General features: G+C 42.6%; 1 protein-coding gene across 2 annotated transcripts; it reads right to left on the bottom strand.

Moving 5' to 3' along the window:
* Positions 1-741: 741 nt before the first annotated feature.
* Positions 742-26,996, bottom strand: rab28 (RAB28, member RAS oncogene family). Of its 2 annotated transcripts, XM_037262105.1 has the most exons (8): positions 26,627-26,996; positions 22,586-22,682; positions 18,962-19,050; positions 17,405-17,534; positions 4,912-5,015; positions 4,753-4,830; positions 2,427-2,528; positions 1,864-1,946 (listed from the first exon to the last, which is right to left on the bottom strand). In XM_037262105.1, exons 1-7 carry the CDS (start codon positions 26,699-26,701, stop codon positions 2,433-2,435), a joined length of 669 nt encoding a protein of 222 aa, XP_037118000.1. In that variant the 5' UTR covers positions 26,702-26,996; the 3' UTR covers positions 1,864-1,946; positions 2,427-2,432. The 2 variants fall into 2 exon arrangements, with proteins under 2 accessions (XP_037118001.1, XP_037118000.1); XM_037262106.1 differs by lacking the exon at positions 2,427-2,528 and having other exon boundaries at positions 742-1,946; positions 26,627-26,984.
* Positions 26,997-27,401: the final 405 nt, after the last annotated feature.

Below are 27,401 nucleotides of genomic sequence, written 5' to 3'. Positions count from 1 at the left end.
TGTGCACTTGACCCCACTGTAGTCGATATTCTCCCAGATGATGAAGGGAGCCTACAGCATATGAGCAACACCTCACCAAAAAAGAAGTAGAAAACCTTTTCTTTTTCCAAATATTATTTACAACAGTTTGATGTGTCGACATACAGTACATACATTGAACAAAATAAATGAAAATCGAGAATTGGGAAGTAGAATTGTTGTCTGCGAAAGCTTTTGCTCTGCCATGTTTTTCCATGCCATATTTTATTTTAAAACATAATGTCAATTATTGCGCTCCAGATCTGAACTTGTACATCAGGTATACGTATTTGTGGAATTATCAAAAATGCCTCACACAAACAGGAAGAAACGTTTTGAGCCATCCAACCTTGACGTGCACCAGTTTAGCAAAGCCTCGCCCTTTCTCCAGCATTATTCCTGTGCTGATATTCTTTGCTTCCGTCTGTAGAGACGTGACAATATAGTGCGGGTCTGAGCTTGGAAATGAGCTGCGGTTGTTTTCTTTGCAAAAACACCTGTCTAAACAGCGGCAAAGCCAAGGGCAACTCTTGCCTGTCAACACTGGTGACAGCTCTCAATGAAAAAAAAATCTAGCCAAGACAATTCCTAAGACGTCCAGTCGAGCGAAACAATGCACGTGGAGCCTGTGCGACCGCAGCTGGGCCAACCATTTCTGACCTTTTTGGAGTGTGCACTGGGGCCGACACCTGGTTGGAGAGATACTGTCTTTTGTTTTGTTTATCCGTGCGGTTTCAAAGGCACTTAATCCACTGCTGGTTTCAGTGACACTGATGAGGCAAAAAAAAAAAGGGGGGGTGTCGACCCAGACCGTGTTGTAGCAAAAGGCTAGTCTATTTAGTAATTAATAGAGCTTACAAGCGTTTATAAGGTGTTTGTATCATCTGTTCAGGGTGGATTTAGACAGTATTTTAGCGAAGATTTACAGAACAAAGACAAGGTGGATCATTAGCCAGCAGCGGCTTGGCTAGGTCTTTATAGGGAGGGTTGTGTTTCAGTCCTTGTACTTAAATTTCAACATCCCTATTAGTTCACTGTTAGCATGGATTAGATGAGCGGAAAACATTGCAAAGAAACTAATGATAATTTGCAATTGAAAGTACTTGAAACCATATTCACTTGCAAATTCTCATTTTCAACATAAAACTTTTATTCAAAACACAAACCAGCTAAATGTTCATCAGTTTAAACTGTACATATGCAAGATCTCATTTTATTTACATTTAATTATTTCTGTTGTCGTCGATGGGTACGGTGGAGCTTTTAACGGATGACAAGCTTAAATGTCAACATTTACATATAGTGTATAAACTACTAATTACATCACTCTTCACTAACGATACATACATGTAAACATTTCTTCTAAGGCTTTATCAACACTGTGTCACCGTTGAATTTGGAGGAAGTGTGTCGAGACAAATCTGTAGAGGAAATACTTTCAATAGCTGAGCACGATTTAACTAGAATCCTAAAGAAATATATACACACTTAATTTTTGCTTGATGCTCATTTGTGTACTGTGGAAAACAAAGCGCTAGTTAATTTTAGCACCACATTCAGAATTGTCTCAAAACTGTAGTGGGACCCTGATGGTTTTCACCTCGTCATTAAACCAAGAATCCACTCTGCTGTTGTTGCGGGGTAACGACAGATGCCAGAGTTCATTTACTCTTAGTCTCACGCCCTGATCAGCAGATGAATCACAGAAATACAATGAGAGTGGATAGTTTTTTTCAACACACACGAGTGCAGATGACAGTTTGAACAAGTCAGCATGAGAGGAAAATACTGACTGAGTGATTGACAAGATGGCATCATGGTGGCTTTGCGTCGACTCACTGCACCGCACACATGGAGCTGCGAGGGTGGTTGACCGTTCGGGCCACCGTATCCTGACTGTAGTTTACGATGTCCGCTTTCACCACACGCTGCAAAAATGCAGAAAAATAAATACACCAGTAAGTCACGTAATTGTTTGTTCTCATGACTGCATTCCAGGACAACCCACTCAAGGTCGAATTCAATACTTTGCTACAGCTGAGATGAAGAATATTAACAGCTCGTAAATATTGGGTCATCAAAGACAGACTGTATTATACGAAAGTAGTATATAGTAGTAGTACATAAAATACCAATATTTACACAATGTGACAGCTCTAAAACATGTTTTGGTTGAAAATGTCTAATAGGAGGTCATTTTTTATTAATTATATATTCTAATTATTTACAATTATTTTATTATTATTAATGTAGTGTTTGTTTAGCACAACACAGCTCATATTGTTGGACTAAATCATATGGTTTTGAAAGTCCAAGAATTCTTTTGGGATTTAAAGGGTCCACTACAACAGGGAAACTACGTTATCATCTATGAGACTCATCTACTGTATGCTACTGTGGCCACGTACTTCAAACTATTGAACCAAACATATTTTGCTTTGCTGGCGGTTCTCTTGTCTAATCGGGCCTTCATCCTGAGGGTAGTTGACCAGCTCGGCCTTCACGATCCTCTGAGCAGGTACGACACATGCCAGGCAGCAGAAAGATTGAGGATAAAAAATAAAAATAAATGATTGAAATGAGTTAAAAATAAACAGTGATGGCAAGAATGGAGAATGAAGGCAGGTACATTGAGGTCGGGGTGTGAAATAAATAAAAAAATGAAGGATGGAAATATAAAACAGATGACATCACTGTGAAAGGAAAACAGCAGCTATGTCCCATTAGTAGCGTGCAAACATTGGGCCGGCTGATGAATGAGCTGCTGAGGCCCAGTGGTGAAGCCAGTGACGGATCTGAGGGCTCGCTATCTGATCTCAAAGACAGAGGAGCAAGATGGAAGGGGCAGCCGGCCAGATATAATTCTGTCATGGGTCGTGACCCTTGTGTTCAGCTTGCTACAGATGACAGCTGATAATGAGGCTTGACTGGGCCAATTCCTCTACCTCTAAACAAGCACCGAGAGCAGACCTCCCATCCATTCATCCGTTCTCTGAACTGCTTTTCAAAAACAAAAAATTAAAATCATTATTATTAAAGAATTATTTTTTTAAACAGGAAGCGCTGTGGTACCGCAAGTGTACCGTAAACCGACTCACATTTGATTCTACACGAATTACAGTTAACGTCAAATTCTTTGGAATTTTTGCAGTTTTTTTTCTTTTTCTATTAGTTTTGGAACAATGTTGCAGTTAATCTCAGATGTTCCGAAAGGACTATATACAATCTTCGAAGTTCCACCGTAGTAAGTATTTTTGAGATTTTTTGTTGTTGTTGTCATGTTTTCAATAATGTGTAAAGTGAATTCAGACACTTGTTTAAAAATACATTAAAAATCTGAACATAACTGCTAAAAACGCAAAGAATTTTGTCGTGCTGAATTTTGCAAATATATTCGGGTCAGCATTGCACATTTGATTGGTTAGTTCTATTCACAGACACAAACAAACAAATAAACAAACAAACAAATAAATAATCTGTTTTTCACCTTTTTATTTCTTCTGATTCTTTTTAGTCATGATTCAACATCTTCTGTGGATATGAGCAGTGACATCTCTTTCTTTTGCACATGCAGGCATTTTGGGGCCATATACTATGTTCACACACCAAACTGACTGAGGTTGCATTAAATATGGTATGTGAACGCTTACACACACAAAAATCAGACTGCACGAAAAATCAGAATTTAGCATTAAGACCTGCGTTGTGAACGTGGCTGTAATTATTCACTAGCCCAGGCCTATTAGCTTGTAAACTAGATTGGTGGTTAGCGCCTCTCATCGTAGCGTGGGAATATAACCCAGCCACTGGAGATTTTAAAATAGATTTTGCAGTTCAAATATTTTCCTAAATCATTCAAATTTGGAAGGGTTTTTACCACCTCTGTCCTGTAAATTTACAAAACATTTATTTTCACTTTACAGGGATTTTAATACAATGCAGTGTTCCTTAATTAAGGTAACCGCAGTCTATCACTCAGTTCTTCACACAGCCTCTCACTGCGCTAGATAAACATGGATTAAAGTACTTTGTTCTTGTGACAGCAGGGAGGAAGGGCAAAGTAGATAGACGGCTCCATTAGTCAGTAGGCAGCGGTAGTGGCAGTGGTGATGATGGGCTTGAGAATCTGACCAGTGGTCTCCTTACATGCTCTCCTCCTCTCACGGGGCCGTGACCTCCCTGCAGTCCCCAGCTCATCAAGCACTACCCAGCCAGAGTGGCTCCAACCGCTCGTATCATTGCGAGGGTTAATGCTTCTGGGGGAGGTTACCCTGTAAATCCTACAGCTGCCACATTTGGGCAACCCGGTCACACTGGCAGGCCCTGAGCCTCTTTTAGGCCAACATAGCGTGTTGGGAAGATAAACCAAATAAATCAGCCAGCCAAAGTAACCTTCTCACCCCTGCAAAAGCATACCTTTAACCTCTGACTGCACGCGTTAATGTGGCCAATGTGGGTCTTATTTACAGATGGGCAGCCTCATTGGCAGGTAGAGCATCACTTGCGGCAGACGCAACAAACCAGTGTTTATGCAAGAAAAGGTCATTTACAGCGTGAGGTGACCTCCGCTGACCTAACACACTCCCAGTGACCTCCATTACAAACAGCATAATGTTACATACCGTGACTGACCATTTTTCTTGGGTCAATTAATTAATCCAGGAAGGCGGTGAAAGTAACATCCAAAACTTGTTAGGAGAGACTTTGTTGAAATCTGAAACTTGAATGACTCACCTGGGACTGTTCTATCTCCGCTTTGTTCAGCTTCACACCAAGAATCTCAGCCGCAACCCTCTGGAAACAAAGATACACCTGAAGAGAGAAATATGACGTGAAACACTAACCCGACCAAGTTTGATCAAAATCACGCATCTGTTGGTGTCTAATGCTCACCGAGTCCCCCGTCTTGGCAGACACGAACTGGCTGATGACGGCGTTCTCTTGGCAAAAGCGTTGGTGTTTGTCGGACTTCACCGTCCTCATGTGCTCCAGGTCAACTGGGTACGAAACACAAGCGTGACACATGAGCAGGCTGGCGCTTCTCACCTCAGGTTAACTATCATGTATATATCAACATCAGCAGCACGGATAAGTGTTTACATAAGCCAGAGACGCAAGGAGCCTGACAACACATAACTCGATAGTTACGTTGCTGTCAAACCAAGAGACAGCTACCGCTAGTTTTTATGTTTACAACAGTAAACAGTTAAATTGCTCATGACCCATGGAATGTAAATAGTGAGGTCATTGGTGAAAAACAGGATCGATTCCCCCTGTTCACAGAGGCTCTGTACCTGCCTGGCAATCAGTTTCAGAGTGTTCATTTCAGCTCCTCTTGTGACCCTGGCCAAGAGAATAAAAGAGGGATGGACGGACAATCAAGCCTGTGTTACTTAAGAGATGAAGAGCCTCGTTTCCCAAATATCCATAGTAGAATAAGTATACTGTATTTATCTTCATCTGTCTCTCGAGCTAGCTATCATCCCACTGAATGATCGGCAAAAAATCAGATGGCATGAGGACTACAATGGCAAGGACATAAATCACTCGACGTAATTTCCAAGCGTGTCTTATCTTGTGTGGCTGGATGACCTTCACTGTTGCTCTTTGTTTACATCACTTCTATTTTTGTCCATTGGCAGGTAAAATTGTTGCCATTTGAATCAGTAGCCCAAAACTGGCATTCAAACCCATTTGGACACATTCCACTCTGAAGTCAAGAACCTTTATTTGACCTGACGCAGACAAACCACAAGCAAAGATAGTCAGGAACAATAAGTGGACAAAGACTCCAGGCTAAAGTCGCAGAAAGAGCGCTAATGCAGAAGGAGTTTTGAGGAGACAAGGTGGGCACACCGATCCAAGGAATGGGACTGTCACCTCGCTGCTGATTTACAGAGGCTACAATGACAACGGCTCCTTTTAAACTTTTGTCTTGGCACTCCCTGTGCATCTGACTCCTTCTCAGTGATACCGACTGCTCCGGTTCTCCCTTTTCCTCAGCATGGGGTCATACTGGGGTCGATGAGGAAGGTCACCCGGGGGTCTTGCTGCTGAAAAGCAATAGCCTCAGTCTTTATTTCTGGCTTTGTGCATTAAGGCGGCCACACCCGGTATCTGGTGCATGCACGTCTATGGCACCTGGAGAAGGTCAGGCTACTGTAAGGTGTTGCATTTCTCTCTACCCCCGTCCAAGAGTTTTATTCTTTGTGTGAGGTTGTCAAAGATTTACTGTGTTCTCATGCCCTGGGAGCATGTGGTAGGGAGAACTGCAACCAGAAAGACAGATATATAGTCTGGGAGAACATAAATACTGCGTTTATTGAGTAATATTAATATCTCAGCAAGTCACATGACCCCCGAAATGCCAGCAGGCAAGCCATAGAAAGAAACCAAACAAATATTTTTGGGAGGAATGATTTTCCACTAGAAGCAGATTATCATGGTCGTAAGAGACACAAACACAAACCTTTCAGGGCAAGGGGCAGACCGTCATGTCTCAGGCCGGGAGTAAACACAGCTATCGCTTGGGCGTCAGCAGGTTATTAATTCCCATCATTAACATGCAACGGTACCTCCATGCTACTAGAGGTAAACACTGCTAATCCTTTGGATCCTGCGCACTTGGGAGAGGTCAATCGTGCGTCAGTGTCACATTAAGTAACATTAACATCGGCACTGGCTCCAGAGTAGAGATGCACATTAGGTAAAGAATAAATAGTTGGTACGATTTTGAAAGCTGAGATTGAAAGCAACACATGCAGTGCTTTCGGATTGTACATTGGAAAAAAAACAGCCTATTATTAGTCTTTAGTTTCAAACTGCACGGCATCATCAAGAGTTTTTTCTACATTCTAAAACAATGCACTTGAAATGAGCAAATACAGTAATGAGGTATGTTACTTAAACTTAACAAAATTATTCCCTGATTGAAGTGGAAATTTGACGTGGCAAGACTTGACAAGTGAACTATGCTTGCCTCATTGAGCTCTTGATCACAGGTGTCAAACTCAAGGGGGCCAGCTCCGACTCGCCACATTATTTTATGTGGCCCGCAAAGGCAAATCATGTGTCAACTCAATGTTTCTTCCTTTTAATAACATTGAGACATTGCAATAATTTTTGTCACAATCCCACTTTCAAAATAAATTTGAAAATTGTTGAACTTGTGATCACTGGATTCTCTTGTATGTATGTGATAGTATGAGGGGCCATTCATTTCCATTTAAGTCATTAATGGCCCCACGCGGGAAACCATAACTACGCTGTCGCCCACAACAAAAACAAGTTCGACAACCCTGCGGCTTAGACCGAGGGATGGTTAAAATGTCTTGTCAATCAACTCTTGTTAAAGAACCTTTCTAGGTGTCATTCAAATACAACACTTTAGAGTAACAGCTTGTCATCACTGACATTTTAAAACCAGAGTGCATGTTTTTCCTGACAGTCTTGACATATATTTGAGTTAAATGACCGCTACACAAGCTATTTCAGTTATGTGTTTTTTTTCCGGTCTGAATACTAAAAGAAGTCCATAGATAAGAAACAAAGAAATATGAGGCAGAGAGCATCATCACGTTTGGTAGATACAGACGCCTCCAAAAGTAGTGGGACGGCAAGGTCAGTTCCTTAGTTTTTGTTGTATACATCAGATATTTGGGTTTCAAATAACAAGCTCTATATACAGTACAAGAGACATAAGATCAGGTGTTTGGCTTTTATTTCACAATATTTACAAAGTGAGGTGTTAAAACACTTGGGACTCAACAACTGTTGTTTGAAGCCACTCGCTTTAAGTTCTTTGTGGATTTATAATACTGTTATTTTCGTCAGTACAACCAACCCAACTTAAAATGATGATTAAAATGAAACGTTTATATACTGCAAATGTTAGTTTTTGCAAACGTGGGGTTTTATTTAACTATATGAAGGGTAAAATACTAAAAGACATATCACATCAATGTGATGCAGTGCGATTTTGCACCACTGAAAGTAACATGATCAGTCAAGATCCATGGAGAGACTGTAAAGATGGGTCCTCAAACTTTACTAGCATGTGGCATCTGTCTAGCTAGTCGGAATACGAGACTAATCCTTGCGTTTTAGTGCTTTGCTCAATTTGTCTTCCAAACGTACCCATCTCAACTTATCAGGTCAAAACAATCTTCCCGCCATGTTCTGGTTTCCTTCTATGTCTGTCAAACTGTACATCAGCTTAACAACCCAGAGGAAGTGACTGCAAACACGACCTTAAACTGTTTAGGCCTCCGAGCGCAGAAGAGATAGTGGAGTGGATCATCACTCGTCAAGAGCGATGGCGCTCCCTTGTTCTGGTCACCGTCAGTGTTTATTTAAAATATCTGCATGCCAATGCGGTGAATTTTGAGTGAGCAGTTGGAGATAAATATTTGATGGATATATGAGGCTTTTACCGCAAGAAGTTGTTATTTAGGTGACGGGTTTGTTAGTGTCCCCTTTGTGGAGGGCAAAAAAAATTCTGGCATCATAGTTCCATGATTGAAAATATGCCATTTAGTCACACAACCATGGAAAGGTGATCAACAGAGTAATGAAAACGGTGGTGGCATTACTTAGCCATACAGTTTAATCATCTATTGTAAATAATACAGTGGAGTCTCAATCCATGACCATCCCAATTCCTCTTTCTCCATTAAAATGAATAGAAATACCATTAATCTGTTCCAGAACCCAAAAGACACCAACGCAAATTTATGTAATAAGGTTTTTGAATGAATAAATAGAATGTAAAGGTTTAAATGCCCACTAACATTGTGCTGCTCCTTCTGGTTCACACGCCTTGCTCAACTGTTTTGAGAAAGATAATTTGATTGCCATTAACTTTGTCTTAGTGTTAGTGTGTGTGAGTGTGTGCGGGAGGGGTGGAAATTAGCAAACAAAAAATGCAACCGATGTTAGTCTTGTTAGTCTGTCTATTGTACGTTGTGTTAGCATTAAACTGGCAAAATTTCAGAAGACAAAGTTATGTGGTTTGGTCAAAAGTCCCATACGCAAACAAAAGGGATAAGTCAGTTCAAATGCTAAAAAAATAATGAAATGTAAAACAAACAAAAACATTCTCACAAATTATGTAATAGTATTGTTATTTTAAACAATAATCCAAAATGTTTTGCAATCCACTTTTCATATTTCTGCACTGACTGCCAAGGCCAAACAATCGGCTAATAGCTGTCGTAATCATCAGTGGGCTTTTTAAAAGCATACTGCGATAACATAGACACCCACTTACTGGTCCTGCAAGTACGCTGCTGGGGACCAATTGCAACACGTTTCCCAGCAATGGACGGCCTGAGAATATGCCTGACATAGCACAGTTAATTGCTGGCATTTTAAACTAAACAGCAGCTAGGCTGAGTCTGCGGGCTGAGGTTGGAATGCGATAGGAATGGTGGGCCGCTTGTTGTCAGGGGGCGCAGAGGGGTCATATCCTATTAAAAGAAAGTTACACGGTTGAGACTAATCAACCCCAAGGGAGAGCCTATCACTTCCAACATTACCTAACAGCAGGCCTTTAAGACCCCTCTGGGTTTTCTTCAGTTTCCCCCCTCAGTGACAAAAGTGCAGACTGCATATGGTGACGTGAAGGTTATCAAACAAACTGCGAAAGAAACTGTCTGCACAAAGTAAATCAGCCGTGTGGTGGTTGGATGTGTTCCATGGTGTCTTTCATCGACTACAAGATCTGGCAAGCCTTTTTAGATTAAATGGCAATTAGAAGTGATCTCGTTCACTTGCACCGTGATGAAATATCAATAGCCATTCTGAATCAAATGGGCTCAGGAGACAAATTTGGAAGTTTGTGGTATTGGTTCTGCATTTGTTGTGTTGCATAATACAGGGGAACCTCCAATGTGAAACATAAGCCATTCAGTAATGCTGGTTGACTTCCAAGTTGTTCTATCTCAAAAACCTGTAGTGTATGGGAGCTGTTTTAAATCATGTTTCAAACAAAACAAAACCAAACTAAACAACTTTTAAAGCTTCAATATTGCTCCACAGAACCTTTACAGCTCACAGACTAGGACCAAGACATTGTAACGAGGCTTCGGTGAGGTTGGTGCTCACAAAGCCATATTTCCATTGCTTTTCAGGAGAATCTATAAAGGTAATTGATGTGGCGTTCAATTTTTGCTTGAATTTTGTAGTACAAGCTGGCCAATGATACTTTACAACCTACAAAATTCTCTCAAGTGTACAATAAATCATTCGACGATTACGGGACTTGCATTCCGAAAACTACAAAGTGTTATTTTGTCAAGTGTTATGGAGGGACACCAAGCAGTTAGTTATTCTCAAGCCAAGTTGTCATTTGGAGGAAAATTCATTTGTAACAGTGACACCATTGACACCATTCAGCACTATTTATTTTCCTCAGATGGAAACATTATTATTTTAACGACATCAATTTAATATAGAAGTGCCTGAATTATACTATAACTGTTGTATTCTTTCAGCCGGCGCAGAGGAAAACTCTGTTGCACAGTCAGTGTAGTCCACAACAAGGTTGCAATTCTGCGCAATCAATTAATTCCTTGTCCCCGTGGATCTACGTGAATATAACTGGTGACAGAATAATGAGAAGCAATCAGCAGCATATTAAAGCTTGGGTAATAACATAGTCACGACTGGTTCAAGCAAATAAAGACAGATGAAGTGCTGTTAGTAGGCTGGTGTTGCGGAAGGTGAGCGAGGCCTGCGCGAGGCTTCTCAGGGGAATCCTGACAGAGACAGAGCGTTCTTTGTGCGGCGGCGCCCCCCGCCCCGGTGGCCTGAAACCGGCCGGGAACGTCAGGGGACTTGCTTTCCACTAGGTCAGAAGTGTTCTGTCGACAGCTCATTGATCACAGCTCATCTTGTCATTCGATCGTTTTTCATGAAAGCCCGTACGGACGCACACGTGCGTGTCACACACACGTTGCTTTCGCACCTCGCAGTGCAATCACACGCTCCTCTATGGTGGCCCAAGCTACAATGTGGTCTTCCTACCGCCTAAGTTGGGGAATGTAAATGTCTGGCAGTAGCTGGAGTGCGTGACCGTCAGAGCTTTAGTAAAACGTGGGTCCAAGGGCCTCGCAGGCTGTGTTAGCGGGCCCTCAGGAGTCATGAAAAGTGAACAAAAGGCCCAGTACTGAGCTGACCGCACAAGACGCTGCCCGGGCTTTCACTGGCAGTGTCCTCCGAGCTCTCCTGCTGCTGTTAAACTAAGTGGACTTTTATGGCTAAGCAGTAATGCGTGTCTCTGTGAGCCCGAAGCACAACTATGTACTATAATATTTCTGGAGAGCACAGGGGAGCCTTCATCATCGGACTCGTCACATCCCTAAGAGTCTATTCATAATTATTAGGTTCACCGGGACTTTTGATGCAATGTACAGCATATGAAGCATCATCACTACCAATAAGCTTGCCTACAATCTGAACCCTGTACTTGGTAAAAGAAAAGTTCTTCTTGGGTTTGCTTTCACTGCATTTTTGAACGACATGATTAAAACGATCCCAATTCGCCTGGGTTCTGGATAAATGACAGCGCAAAGGCTACAACGTCATGTTCCATTGTTACCATTTTGTCTGTTACATTCTTGCGCACACTATTTGTATTTTCACCATTGACATGGAAACTATGGCTAATAACACAACACTGAAGCAGAATATTACCACGTGTGTGTGTTGTGCGCGTGTGTGTGCGTGTGTGTGCGTGTGTGATGCTACAGGGCAGGAGAACTCAATTTCAGGCGCTCTTCTTATGGCCCAATTACTACGGCCGAACGTGAACAACTGCCAGGTATATATACCCGCTCATTCCCTGCTGGTGATGTTTGAACAGAAAAGAGTAAAAGTGCAGAGTTTTTGAGTAAAAAGAGCCAGTGATTTCAAGGTTCAAAGCGGGTTTTGGAAATCACAGATGAAAAGATGCGTCAACGCAGCCCCGTCCACAAATTCCTCCATATCAATGTTGTGGAGAAGTGAGGAAATAAAGTCGAGCCTGAGAAGGATGAGGGTTCCAGGATGCATTCAGGTCAGGTGGCTAAGCCGTGCTGTGCAACTCAAATGGCCCATGACTGACCACACAAGACGGTATTGGAAGACTGATCAACAGCTGCATGTGCAACAATATTTGCTTTATGGATGGCTAGAATGAATGAGGACTTTCCATGTTTTAACAGGCACCAGAGTCAAAAGAGATGAGGAGTGCTGTGTGTGTGCTTGGTGTGTGGGTGGGGGTGGGGGGGCCCACAGCATTGAGTTGTCACAATTAAATCATAGTGCTTAGTTCAATTGGACTACAGTTGTTCGAAGGGTTCTTGCAGCGGCGCTCTGTGTGCCACAAATCTGCTTAAACAAACCCTGGCAAGTATTTCTTAATCAGTGCTGGTCACACAGCCCAGCGTTGGCCGCGGGGAGTGTTACGCCAAGTATCAGTCGCAATGTAAGACAGCTGGACTTCTTCATTCATCCCACTTTAGTCCAGTGGTAACGCGATTCTACATTTTCCATCACTTGAAAAAAACGGTCGGCGCTGTCACCGAGACAACACGATACGTCTGTGCTGACCCTTTTAGTGCGAGTAAAAAGTGAAGAGAAAAAGGAAACGCTGGATTTGCCGCAAACGGCAGACATTCCAGGATTTTATCCATCCGTAAACCATGCCTTAACTAGCTCTATATAGTGTATATACAGCGTCAAAGCTGCGGTTGCACAACCTACCGTGCGACACAGACACTGCTGACGTGTTCATCCCTTCAATCTGGGGAGGGGTGAGGGCACAAGAGTACTGGGCTTTTGTCCCACCACATGTCTATTGTGGCTAAACCTTTCCCCCGGGGGCAATTAGGACCTTTTAGTTTGTTGTAAGAGGACCTAAGTAGGAGAGGGTTGAGCCAGGAAAAACATTTTTCAGCTAAACCAAAAACAGAAGCGCATTGAGCTCCTCTGCACCCCTGGACTTCTGAGCATCTCTCTATTGAGAAATGTGCAGGCCAACTCTGAACAGACAGGAACTGTAGCAGCTTTACAGGGGCATGAAGGTGACGGGTGGGGGCGTGGAAGGGTTCACGGCATTGGCTTCAACTTCACCCGAAGCATCGCAAAATGTACAAACATATCAAGCCTGACAATGTTGGTGGTGAGAACACGTTTCGTGTGAAGGTCCGTGTTTTGACTCTTTGAATCTCACATGGCTGGCTGGAGAGAGGTGTGATGGGTAAAGACATGCGGAGCGATCCGCCGCGGCGTGCACAAGGCAAACACGCGCGTGTTGTTTGACACAACAACGACAAGGAGCCAATGAAAAGACATTACTGTGAGGAAGGTTGGCAACGGCAAAAGTCCACACGGAAGAAAGTGAGGTAAGTCTAAGTGTGTCATTGAAATAGCATCTGTGGAGGAATGTGATGGTGCAAGATAGGAACATTGCGAACAAAGCAGGGCAAAAGAAACAAGGGCAGGTACGACTTGACTGAGACATAAGGAGTTTCCCATGGTGGACCTGAGCGGGTCGGCCGTGGAGAAACCCCATGAGTGATGAGGAGGGGTTAAGAGAACTGAACCCATTTAAGTCGCCCCAAATAAGGGCTGTGCAAGCCCGTGATGGATGTCCCTGGAGCTCCTGGGGGAGAGAGAGCACCGGCGATGGGAAGGGTGATGGTTAGGGAGCGAGCAGGGTCCTGCAATCCCTACTTAATAAAAACAAATCGGTTTGATAAATGATGCAGACTGCATGTCTATAGAAGTACTAACATAAGCAGAGAGGACATTTATATTGGGTCACATTAATGATAGCATGTGACATGTTTTAGAAATGCAGACAGTAAGATCTGCAATGGAATTGAATGCAATGCAATGCAATGCAATGCAATGCAATGCAATGCAATCAATGGAATGGAATGGAATCTACTTAAACTGGCCCCAATTACTGAGACGAATTAGTTCAGGCCGATTGAGGGGTCAGCAAAAAAATTGCAAAACGTTATGGCAAATTATTAAAAATAGTACATTGAGTACTTATGGGCACGGTGCCCTATAAAATCAACATAATAAATATACTAGTCCTCCCAACGTTAGTTTTGAGCCATGCTCTAAAATAATCGACATTGACAAGTGGCCATTATCTGTAATTTTCTAAAAATAGAAAAACATGGATTGAGAACTTCAAATCTCTCTAAAATACTCCATACAGTCCCCCCAAAACATTTGTTTATTGAAGTGCATGACCTATTTTTTTTCTCATACTGCTCTTCTCATGGTTAATTAAAGATTAAGATTAAGATTAAAGTCCCAATGATCGTCACACACACACCTGGGTGTGGTGAAATTTGTCCTCTGCATTTAACCCATCCCCGTGTGATTTTAATCCATCCCCTGGGGGAGAGGGGAGCAGTGAGCAGCAGCGGTGCCGCGCTCGGGAATCAGTTGGTGATCTAACCCCCCAATTCCAACCCTTAATGCTGAGTGCCAAGCAGGGAGGCAATGGGTCCCATTTTTATAGTCTTTGGTATGACCCGGCCGGGGTTTGAACCCACAACCTTCCAGTCTCAGGGAGGACACTCTACCACTAGGCCACTGAGCTGGTCCTTAATGTTCCTTTCGCACTATTTAGGTTGACTTTTTAAGGAAACAGTTTGAAACATCACAGTAATTTTGAACGTACGATGTTATTGGTGGATATTTTTACTGTGAACTTAGCCAATCTGAGTAAAGATTCCCCCCGAGCTACATTAGGAAATAATAGCATTAACATTTTATTCTCATTTGAATGTGGGTTTTTTTCAACCACTTTTCTATCGGCGAATTGACAGAAAATCTGTTTCTCCAGGAACCCATCATCTGATTTTCAAAAGTCTTGGTTTTGTACTCAAGTGAAGTGGCCAAACAGACTCAGAATTTTGTCAGTTGTATGACAGATAAAACTAAATGTGTGAAGCACGTCCGGACTACGCACGTAACATACAATTATAGTTCAATTTAGAAAATAAATTAGATTTCCTTCAGCCCTCATGTAACCAGCTGCTTTATCTAAAGGCTTGTTTGGATTTTGTGCAGAGTACATGTACGGAAAACCTCATCAAAATACTACACCGGCTTCCTCGCTGAATTGTTACAAGTGGTGCTTGTTCTTCAATACAAGGATATGGGCAAAATGTAAGGGGCAGGAGCATGACGCATGCCGGTGCATCGAAAAGCACACAGCCGGCCGGCCATGCTTCGATGTAGAAGAAAAAGAAGGTTGTTCCCCAGGACTGAAATGGCACAAGAGGGCACTCGGGGCAAGGTAAGAACAGGAAGGCTACCTTCAAAGAGAAACCCATCTGCTCCCTAAGCTTGATTACTACAAATTACCCTTTGAGGACTGTATTCCAATTAAAATAGCCATCCAGCCTCACAAAAATATTTGTCGTCTACAATGTAGATGAAATCTCGAGATAAAATTAAGGGCCATTTAATAATGAATGGCCTTCATTTCAAATATATTTTCAACTCAGACTTATTTCTGTGCATTCCAATTTTGTGCGAGTGGTTTGAGGAAGGCACTTAATGTCTGTAAGGTCAAATTGGCAAACTTGGAGGAGTTTGACATAGAAAAACGCATCAAATTATTATTTTTTTCACAAACCTTGTGGTCCGTCATTTTCACAAATAATCAACCAATTTAAACTTAGTGTGGAAAAATTCTCGGAATCTATCCGCTCTCTTGGACAAGGTTAAGAACCACTGATCTAAACTATTGATGGGCCAATGGTGTTTTTACAGTCCTTGTAGCTCAAATGAAAAAAAAATCTTCCAACAACAGGTTGTATCTCAAGGCACTGCTGTAATTATTTCTCTAATGTGATTGGAAAAGGAATGCAATTGAGTATGTATTAAAGCATGTCCGCTGTCACTTTACCAACTCGGCAACACCCCGAGCACTTCGGTCCGTTCAATACACCTCACTTGCTGGCAACAACCGCCTGAAAACCGCCCAAACAGTGTCATGAGCGACATAAAGTCGACTAACTGTCGAGTTTCATCTCTTAAAAGGACGCCGCTTTTTTTTTTCTTTTCCCACCATTGCTGATTATTCGCCTCAAGTTTATCTGAGTGGAAATGTCCCCGGGTGTCAAAACACCCAATCCCCGCGAGCGAGGTCCTCACAGACACAAATATGTCATGTTTGTACAAGCTCCTTGTTATGTCTGCTCATCTATTTCGGTTTGTCGCAAACATGTTGCCCAACTCGCTCGACATCATGGGAATTGCTGAGAAAGACATCTCAACTCAGAAAGAATGCCACGTAATCACATGTTCATTGTTGTTGCAAACCAAGAATTCGGCTTGGAAAACCCCAAATATGAGCAATGTGTGACGCGTAAAAGCCCCTTAAAGAGTACAGGCGAAACAGTGCGCTACATGTGAGAAGCTTTCAAAACGAAGACTTGACTAAGCTTTCACGTCGTCTTAAAAATGAAGCCAGGGAAGTGCTGGGGATTCACAAGGTGATTGATGGCTCCTAGTGGAGCAATCTGTGTGGGATTGCAGTTTTCTTTTTTGGTCAGAAAACACACATGGGGGTATTCCAAGCAAGAGAGCCATTAGAAGGGGGCCATGACGGTGGGATGTACGTACTTAAAAATTACAGTCTAAATACAAGCGGCGCCCACCTCTAAAGCCGTTTCTTGGAGCTGCAAGAGAAGACGAGAATGTGCTCTGTGCAGGAGACTTAAAATGTGACCTGTGGCCCCCATGAGTTAACATTCACGAGCTCCTGGTGTGCAGACACTACTCTGCTATCGGTTCATCATCGTCCAACAAGGTGGACAGTCATGTACACGCTGACACTTCACAATAACACAGCGGTACCCAAGACAACACATCTGTCCAGTGGGATGTCATGATTATTGGCCATTATTCTGGAGACAGCAGCTCAGCCGTCTGGTTAATGTCAACCTTGCCTGATCGACGATTCGAGAACGGGAAGGCTCAGGGGAGGAGGGTTGGTCGGAGAGGTATCTGAGCGTGAGACAGGGGAGACGCAGATAAGCGCTCTCCTGGAGTCTGATGGGTCTGCAGGACTTAAATCATCTGTGTTGACTCCCCAGATTTCACAAACATCAACACTCCCATTGCTCCGAACCCAAGCTACCTTCTTATCGACAGACATATCAAGTAAGATCAGTTATCTAGCGCTACTTCAACTATGTCTGCTATTATCAAAGACTCACTCCCCCACAGACACGTAACATGAAATGTGGGACAGGGTGAAGCAAATGAAGGAATCATCCAGTGTATGTAAACTACTGAACATCTTTGCCCACTTGTGGGTTACTCAACAAATGTTTGTATGATTTTGCATGTGTGACAAGTTACTCACTTTTGTTTCCAACCAGGGCAACGATAGGCTGGATGTCGGACTCCTCGTTGGCTTTTTTCACAATACTGAACCAATCCTCTAAATTCTCAAAGCTCTGGTAATTGGTGATGTCATACACAAGGAGAACCCCCTAGGTTGGAGAGGAACAAAACAGAATACAATCACACACAAGTTTGTATTTGGTTTGAAAGAGAGGAGAGATTCTCAGTGTAGTATGATGAGGACCATTAGTGGGATTGCTCTACTGGTATGCATAAGAATCACTGAATTGTTCATTAGATGTGTAGTAAAAAACTGAAACACAATCAAATGACAGAGATTAGATAACAAATAGTGTTTTTGATGAACACTTGGGCCCACTTTGTATTTTAATATCGAGCATTACACGGTGGTGCTTCGACAGCCAAGTATTCTTCGAAGTGGTCCAAATAATTTGGGGAGCACTGAAACGGAGGTTTCGACATCTGCACATGGAAGCAGTATGTGGGCCAGCAAGGTGAATTTTTCTTCTGTTACTGTAGTGCGCAGCATGACTGAAGGGGATTGTTCAGCAGACACGCACTGTCACAATCTGCGCGGTCGGTGTCGACAGCTCACGACGCTTGCGATTACCGCCCGTCCTTCCAGACACAACGTGATTGATTACAGGATGCACAAGGCGGAACAATAGGGGGAAAGTTTTGTGCATTAAACCAGCATGACAACTTGTGATGAGACACAAATGTGCAATTGTTGTAGGGTGTGTGGAGGGCCATTTATCTTTTTGAATGTGCTCTTAAAGTAGGCCTCTTCAAATAAGAGACATTCTGCAGGTGACGGAAAGCACTTGACTGCCGCCTCCCTGCTGCCCACTACCCAGTCATAGTTACTGCCACAAATAACAGGGTACATTTTTAGACTGAGCAACTTGGGAACGAGAGCAGTCAACCGCAGCCTGGTTTCAACCGAGCGGGACAGGTTGGTTGAGTACGGCAATGGGCGTCATTTTTCTGCATTGCCCATTGTCAAAAATTGTGAGAGGAAGCATGTACCGTACCTATCTAACGTCAGCCACATCTGTCATTTTGGCTAAGATATCCGTTAACAAATCTATCGTACTGTTATTCTTCAACAGAACCAAAATCCCTGAAAGATTAGTTGAGAATTGCAACCAGTCGACCAGCGCTTGCGGATGTTGCCAATTCCTCCATGGCCCCATCACTTTGACACAAATTGTGAGCTTCTACCGGCCTGCTGCATTCACCATCAGTTCATGTGTCAGCCGATGGCTTGAGTTTATTATCATATGGCTCCAGCCAGGAGGTCTGACGAGACTGTAATAATAAGCGCGAGCGGAGTCACTGACGCGGCTCAAAACTAATCCTTCCTGTTCTTCCTATTAGTGTCCCACCGCAGTGATGAGCGCTTCCCCTATTCCCGAAATCGACTGAGGCCTTCATATTGGGGAAAGACGATGCACATTCTAAACCGTAAGAAAGATGAAGCGATTGTTTGTTAGAGTTACGGTATAAAAAGTGTTGTCATAAGTTGGAGTACAAACACGGGATGGTGACTTACGTGAGCTCCGTACACATATTTATCCAGCATTTTCCCTCCTAACGTTTGGCCTCCAATGTCCCACACTTGCAGGGTCACGTTCAAATTGCCTACAGGGGGTAAAAGAAAAACGTACCATGACATAAAATATATACAGTGGTGTGTTGAGATACGAGTTTAATTTGTGCCGTGAACACGCTCATGATGCACTCACCAGTTCCAGTCTTTCTCACAAAAAAATTACGTGTATTTTAATGAGAAAAGACAGCACTCCGTAATATTGTATTTGATAAAAACCTACAATAATGACAATGAGTCTCTAAAAAGTTACCCACATGTTAAAAGAATGATCAATTCCGAGGGATTCTGAGATTGCTGGCTGGGACTTGGGTTTGGATGAGTGTTAAAAGTTCATTATTTTTAATAGAAATGACATAAAAAAATAAACCGAGGGTTGTCATTTATCCAAAGAGCTCTTGCGGTGACATCCCAGAATTTTTTATCCCGTGGCTTTAAAAGAGCTGTCTGCATTGTAGCATGTGTGTCATATTCTGCTGCTGCCAAGTCAGGAAGGTGAAGAGAATTATGTGCTGTTAGGGAAAATGGCAATAATTGAACAGAAAATAGGAGGAAAAGAGGACTCTTGTCCTCATGTCAGTGGAAAGGCAAAGACAGGCTCAATGAGAGAGAGAGAGAAAGACAGGCACAAAAAACCCAAACCCAAATAAATATTTTCTTCCTCTGGAAAATGAAAGGGGTGGTCAGAAGAAGGCGGATGAGAGGACCAGACAGCGAAGAGTTTACAGTGGTGTTACGCGGCCAGTGTGACACGGCTGGGCGACTTGCCCCCTTATTTTGAAGGCGAGGAGAGGAAATGTTGAGGTTCACAGTCACTACATCTAGACTATACAGTGTCAATGTAAAGCTACATTGAGAAGGGCGATGAATAACTGCTCTTTGGCGGCGGGGCGCGCCATCCCCGCCCATCCAGCGCCCTCGGACACTCGCTTTATTTGTGTTCCAAAAGGTTCACACTGACTCAACGCCACTGGCATTTTTCTGCTTATGCCTTGGGAAGAAACATCGCAGACTGACAGATAAACCTCAAATAAGGTTGTGCAAAAATGCACACGGATGAGGAAATCTACACGATGACAATATACGGGCCTGCATAAACACAATAACCATTGTGACTCAGCAATGGAACGTAGGATGCAAATGCGCAGTAAATGTGGACAAAACATTTGCACGCAATGATCACTCACTAATTTGTGGTTCAGTTATAGAGGCTTAGTGGCTACATTATTTTATTTATTTTTTTGAATTGGTTTACCTCATCCAGAGTACCACATCGCATTGTAGCAAAGGGGTTATTGTGCCTTTTGGTGCAGGAAATCTTTGTTGTGAAAACCAAAGTTCCCATGACTAGCCTTCTTCATCATCTTCTAGAAAGAAGATGACAAACCTTTCCCAGAAGTACAATGATTTATAGTGTAGGTATTTGTTGTTCATTTCTTGAAAATGAAAAGTCAATCTCAACTTTGTGTAATTTCTAACGTAAAATAAAATGACATTCTTGACCCACTTTAATCGCACCTTTAGGGCAATATCCGCTTGGTTCTAAATTAAAAGGCACACATGGCTGTATCTATTGGTATGTCCCATTTAAAAGAGGCTTTTAAAATTCCAACCTTATTGCCCCACCCTTCACATCTGGTGTTCAACGTATTGTTCTAAAGTCCCCTCACAGGAGAGGCTGTTATATGCCAGTCGGCCTCGACTCACCTCTCCTTGCCTTGGAAAATGTACATTAAATTTGACAAGCTGGGCCTTCATGGTGAGAGGGCTTAAAGGCTAACCCCTCGACTCCCCCGCCGCACACACGCACACAAACACTGCGGCAAAGGATGGTTACGGCTCCGTGGAGACCCAGACGACCGCTCCAACTAAAGGCCGGGTGATGGTCCTAACGAAGTTCGGGACCACCCAGATCGACGAGTCATACTCCTCTTCCTCAGCTCATCAACACCCAATTCCCCAGAAAATGGGCCCTTTAACAACTCAAGTGTTGAGCCAGTGTTGTTGCCGCTCCAGTGATACAGATAAATGTGCACGGTGTTGACATGAAGGTGTGCAGTTTAGCACTCAAAGGTTCAGTAAGAAGCGTACAACGGGGGTTGCCGTGGGATTAAGTCGAAGTTCATATTAAGTCCAGCTGAGCCGGGACGGTGCTTACGGTCGGCTCTTTTCGTTCGGGCTCTACCGCAACATTTTTGGGGGTTCAGTTCTCCCGCGTCTCATAAGCCGAAACAGACACACAATCAAAACACAATCCTTCGTCCAACTCGCAAATCAGCATAACCTCTACTTTGCGCACACAACTTTACTTAATGTTGTTTTATTAGTAATGAAAGAATACAGAAACTTTGCAGACTAGTGCCGTTCGGGCCTTGGCAGAGAGTAAAAACTGACATTTTAGACGCTGACAAAAAAATATATCTCTATTTCACATGGTGGCAAGTCATGTCTAAATGTCTAAATATAGAACAGGGCAAATAAATGTTTTATTTTAAAGATCTAATGAGCCCATAGAGCGCAGTATTCCACAAGCCGGGCATAAACAAATCAGAACGCGAATGTTTTATATGGCACAGGACAAAGATCGGTTGAACCTGGGGATCCACGACAGGAACATAAACCTGTTCATGTATTTACTCTGCGCCGTGCCCACAGGATTATGAGCCCAGGCTGGCCCGGCCGGGACGTGAGCCGTCCACCGGCCTTGTGGACTGTTTGCTCTGGAGGGAAGAGCCTTCACAGCGAATAAGTCTGAGAAGTGGCAGACGCGCTACAATGAGGCGCCACCAGAAAAGACACATTCAGCTGGGATCGGTTGATGGGAAGAATTAACCCGAACCTCTGGCGAGAAACGCTGGGACACGAAAATATAGAGAGGTCCAAAAAATGATGGGAAATATAAATATAAAATACAGTGGGACCTCTAAGGTCAAACACAATCTGTTCCAAGATGCTGGCCTTCCTCTTGATTTGCTAAAGGAGACACTGTGCAATTCATCCACAAATTAAAACGCTTTTAAGGTGTCTTAATACCACGTCGGTGACACGATTTGGTCAAAACACCTCGAGGGTTAAGAATAAAAACGCTTCGGTCTGTTGTCTTGTGAAAATGAACCAGGGCTGACCGGAGCTCACAATGTTCTGCTGTTTGAATTTTGAAGAAGAGCAATGCAACCATAAAAGCATCAAATGCATTTTCGCTCGTCATCACGCAGACAACATTACAAAGTTACATTTTGTCAAAGAAAACGCTGGTTATTTGCATTAAAATGTCGCACAAATGTCAAAGGATGTTAACTACTTTAACTATAAAATAAATCCTCCTCAATTACCTGAAATTTGATCAAACAAAAAAAAAAACTTGACTTAACCTCTAGTTTCTATTCTTTCCTTTTTATGTTTTTTTTTGTGATAATGACATAGCAACAAAGTGTGTGTTTTTAACATGTTGGCCTGTTAAGATGATACGTACTATAGTCGGTACTGAACGTGCGCAAAACGCGTGTGCCAGCTCGGTCCCTGAGTGAGGGAGCGAACACTCCCAGATGATTGTTGTTGGTGTCTCACCTGGAAGGCTTATTCTCTTCAGAAAGAAATCCAGGCCGATGGTTTGTTTGTACTGCTTCCCAAAGGCCTCCTGAGCAAACCTGGTGGCGAGTGAAGTCTGGAACACAGCGGCAAAAAGGGGAGACGCCGCAGTCAGCAGGGAGCAACAACATGTCACTGGAAGACGTTAGGTTTTTTTCTTTTTGGCTCGGAGAAACTCCCATTGGCTGTGCAGAACATTAAAACTCTTTTATTCTCCTGATACATATGAAAAGTGATTTTTTTGGTTTTAAATACTGGAAATGGCACTGCCATTATATGTCAGTTGCAATGGAAAGCCATGAATCTCCCAAAGTAACATCATGTTCCCATCATTTATTTGATTCATTTTTACTTTACCTTTATTTGACCAGAAAAATCCCATCGAGATCCGCAGATGTCTTTTTTTCAGGGGAGTCCTGGCCAAAGCCCAAGAAGCAATACCACAACCACAAGAAAGTACAAATTCACAATAAAAAACAAACGGTAAGAACTGTAAACAATTAAAAACAAAAAAATACGATAACAAAATTGGAAGAAGGGTCGTACATGGCAATATTCTGTGAGGCCGTTAAACAACTAAATTAGAAGCAACATTTGTTTTCCTCCACCTTCTGCTGTCTGTCTCATTTGTGAAAAGATCTCATTAACTGAGACCCTCAAGTAAAATCATCTTATTAACAACTACTTTGGTTCGATGTGGACTGGAGATCTACTCAGGGCAGGGGTGGATCTATTTGAGTGGGATACAGGACTGTGGGCCAACCCCAAATCATGAAAACCCCTAAACTACCCTCTCACCTTTAACAGATGTTGAAAATAACTACAAAAAAACCCAATATGACTATAATACATAATCACTTGGTTGACTGGTTTTAGTGGATTTAATAAAGTTAATGTCAAAGTGGCCCTTGCATCCGTTGATGTTTTTGCATGTGGCCCTCAAAGGGAAAAAAAATGATCGACACTCCTGACTTGAATAATGCAATTGAATAAAACAAAAAAGTACCAAAATGTTTCAAAAGAATTCATACGGTATGTTTACTATATAAAATAATGTATGAATGATCAGTTAGTAGAAGGATTTCCATTTGTATATTTGTATCAAAATCATTGCGTATATGCATCAACCAATTATATTATCCACCCCAGAATCAATGAACTCATCCATTAACATGTCTGGATTATTCCATTTGGAAATGTTAACGTAAATCATGGGGGGGCGTTGTACTTTTATTCAGCTCTGCATTCAAATTTTAACTCGCTATTCCATGAACTATTGAACGAGTTATTCCATGATATATTCAAAATGTTGGCTCAAACTACCTATTTTATGTAATCCTCCACACAACCAATTTTGGGTTCTGAGGACTCCTGACCATAAAATTGGGAAAACCGAGTTTCATTCCCTTACGATTTCCCTTATAAACCACTAGTCTGATGTAATTCATCATATCAAGTCATTTTCCGCAGCGTATCTGCCATGCGTCCATGAGACCGTGCAACAAAGTATGACGTTGACTTTATTTTTAAATCCCTTTCACAGACTCGTTAAAAAAGCCAACAACTGAGGGAACGCCGTGCGGATGGAACTGTCAAGTGAGAATGACAAAAACAGGTGTGGGTACCCATATATATATGTGCGCGTGCGTGTCATGTCTCCGGACTGCAGACCAAATAATTGCCACAAATTAGGAAATCTCCATCACTGTCACCGTTGCGAGAGGGAGAAAATAGCCCATCTGCGGCTTTGACGCGGCCAACATGAATTCATTTTGATGGATGTGTGGCGGGAAGGAAACAGGAAGCAGTGGATGTCTATTAGCTTGCCTCAACGTCAATGCAACATCTGAGCACTCGTGCTGCAACAAATACATTTTCAAGGAATTGAACTGCAACATCGGGGTTGTTTCTAATGCTCGGGCGAGCTCATTTAGTTACATGACCATCAAAATATTAGAAGCAGCGCTCAGTCGGCCGCAGGGCAGTTGTACAACTACAATTATATTGATCATTCAATACCTCAGTGACGGTACCAATCAAACTTGAGAATTACTGTTGAATTTTTGAATGTGATGACGTAAGCAGCCAACTTTTTTTTTTACATGTTTTTGGGATGTAGGAAGAACCCAAAGAAAAAGAACTCCACACGGGAACTCTGGAGGATGGATTTGAACCCCCACCCTCAGCACTGGGAGGTGGGTGTGTTCTCTGTGCCGCCAACTTAATTCTTCTGGACATTCATTGACCTCCAGATTGTTTCAGTCTCAGCTTGTCGCGCCCTCAAGAGTGACTGAATAATGACAGCAACAAGGAGACTACGGCTCATTTAGGTAGCCCAAACAATCAGCCGCAACACCGGAATAACGAGCTTGGACAGCAAAAATGAATCCCTCATGCTCGTGCTGGCCCGCTCGGACATTTGTCTTGGCGTCCCAGTAGCTTGGCTTTCCTCCTTTAAACGGAGGGCCTTTGTAGTTTTTTTTTCCTAGCGTACAATTGGAAGAGTGAATTTGAACGCTGGCGTAATCCTGACACTCCAGCACAGGGTCACCAGTGATCCCAATGCCGGGAAATAGGGGGGAGGTTCCACTGAAAGAAGAAACTTGGAGAGCAGAGAAAAACAACACAGTCGCGACGACCATGCAATGCAACTCCTCAATTGTAACTAATCTCAGATTTCTGTAGTCCGTGAATAACACATTAGCAACTATTTGCAAACTTCTGATTTTACTTTGGAAAACAACAATCAAGTTTTATGCTAATTTTCTGACATGTCAAAGACCTAACTCCTAACTGAATCTGAATTTACATCTGGGTAATTTTATGCACCACCTATTTGAAACAATGTCCCTGTTTTCAAATAAAGACATCCGATTCACTTCCAAAATAACTGCCAAATTAATCTATTAAAATAAGTGATAGTTACAACCCTACACATGAGCAGAGCCAATCATTTCGATCCGGCTTGAATTTAGGGCTATGCATTATGATTATTCATACGTGCAGTATTTTAGGAACATTTTCCCAAATATTTTGTTCTATATTTGATGAGCTTTGAGACATGTGCGACGATGGAGGTTCCACTATAAATGTTTGAACTCCTCATGTTTAACATTGCATTCAAAGCTGGTTTCTTTCTAAAGGGAACAGCAAATATTGAAGAAAACCCTGAGCACTCAGGTGGAAAAATAGACGTGTGTGTAAGTTAAGCCCGGCATATTAAGACTCTGACTCCACAGGAGAGTCGTGAAAATTTCAAAAACATCCCGTTCAGATGGACAAGCCTTCCCACATCTCGCTATTTTTCTGAATGGACGATCCGACCGCAGGCCAAAATACCACCGGAGAATGGCATCCAAAATAAACCGATCCGATTGCAATTTGCCGGGCAAATTGACATTAATAAGAGGAGGGAGGTGTGAGGTGGCATTCAAGATGTCAGTCAGCAGTCTTGAATCCAAAAGGGGGGTGCAAGGTATGGTGATTTCTGAGCCCAACACACAAGCAGGTAAGTCAGTGATGAGCGGACAGGAGGGGAGCTTAATGTAGCCTATCTGCTGGGAACTGAATCCTGTCACCACACCTTTTCAGCGCCCACCCAAAAAAAAAAAAAAATGTAGTCGTTTTAGAATGAAAACATTCATTATCTTCCAAAACTCTGGCTATTCGGGTTAATGTACTTTTTTGTTAAAATCTCAAAATTCAAACATCTGTATTGAAACATTTTGTAAACGAATAGTCTGTGTGCTCTACGGGAGGGCGATATAGCTTCAAAAAAATGATATCATTGTATTTGAAGGAAACCATCACGTCTCATTCGCGTTGTCAACTCATGCGTCGGTTGGCGTCTGTCGCCATGGTGACCCACGGAGGCACTGCAGTCAGGAGCAGAGCCCCGAGGAGCCCGACAGACATCGGAATCATGGGATTACGTGGAATAATTAACACGCCCGTGACGTGTGGACAAAATTGACCCGATTATTGTGAAGTGTAGTGAAGTGAGCGTGATGTGACGCTCACCTTCCCACAAGCGCCGTCACCGATTACCACAATTTTTAGCTGTCGGTCCTGGCTGTCCTCCTCCGAGTCCGACATGACGCAGCCGTGTGCTCGGCCAGTGTCTGCCAGAAAGATCGAGACCCCCCTCCAAGCGAAGAGATACCTCAATACAAGGATTAAAATATAAACTCGCCGACTAATATCACTGACGGATTAGCACGGTGTAAAAGAAACAAGCGGACGCCATTTTGACTGTACCAACTCCGTCGCCAGGCAGGGCTCAGTCGCTCAAACACTCACACAGGTAAAAAATAAAATAAAATAGTCCGTTCAAAAAGGAAAAATGAGCACACACTAAAGCTCTCGGACAGACAGTTGCGTCGGTAGTTATCGTCACAACCGCGTGGGAGTGCTTGAGAAGCGTAATCACAACAACGAGCCTTCAGAATGGTTGCGTCCAGTGTGACGCGCTACTACGTTACTATGGTAACAAAACTCGACTTGAATCGAAGAAAATAGAAAAAGATGCAAATTTCGGCGTTGTCTCGCGTTTCATATTTTATCATGAATGCCGGATAAATATTGTGGCATATTCTTGGACGTGTATGAGCTTTTTGAGTGTTTTATGGAAACCCCTTCTAAACCCTCGTTTATCGCGATGTTACGTTTAAACCCACCTGCAAGAGGTCAAATTCCGCGATTTAGAGAGACCATAAAATCATGTTAATAATTTTACCCATGACAAGATTTTTTATAAAAACACACTTTAAATGTATTAAACACACTTTCAAACTTA

This window comes from Syngnathus acus, chromosome 10 (assembly GCF_901709675.1).
Source record: "Syngnathus acus chromosome 10, fSynAcu1.2, whole genome shotgun sequence".
Lineage (NCBI taxonomy): Eukaryota > Metazoa > Chordata > Actinopteri > Syngnathiformes > Syngnathidae > Syngnathus > Syngnathus acus.
Note: the sequence above shows the minus strand (reverse complement) of the source record. Positions and strands in the feature narration are given on the sequence as shown.

Coding starts and splice junctions, on each gene's coding strand:
- rab28 (XM_037262105.1), bottom strand. CDS start 26,701: ATGTCGGACTCGGAGGAGGACAGCCAGGACCGACAGCTAAAAATTGTG. Junction 22,683..26,626: donor GTGACGGCGCTTGTGGGAAG/GTGAGCGTCACA, acceptor GCTGTGTTCCAG/ACTTCACTCGCCACCAGGTT. Junction 19,051..22,585: donor GAAGAGAATAAGCCTTCCAG/GTGAGACACCAA, acceptor TACCCCCTGTAG/GCAATTTGAACGTGACCCTG.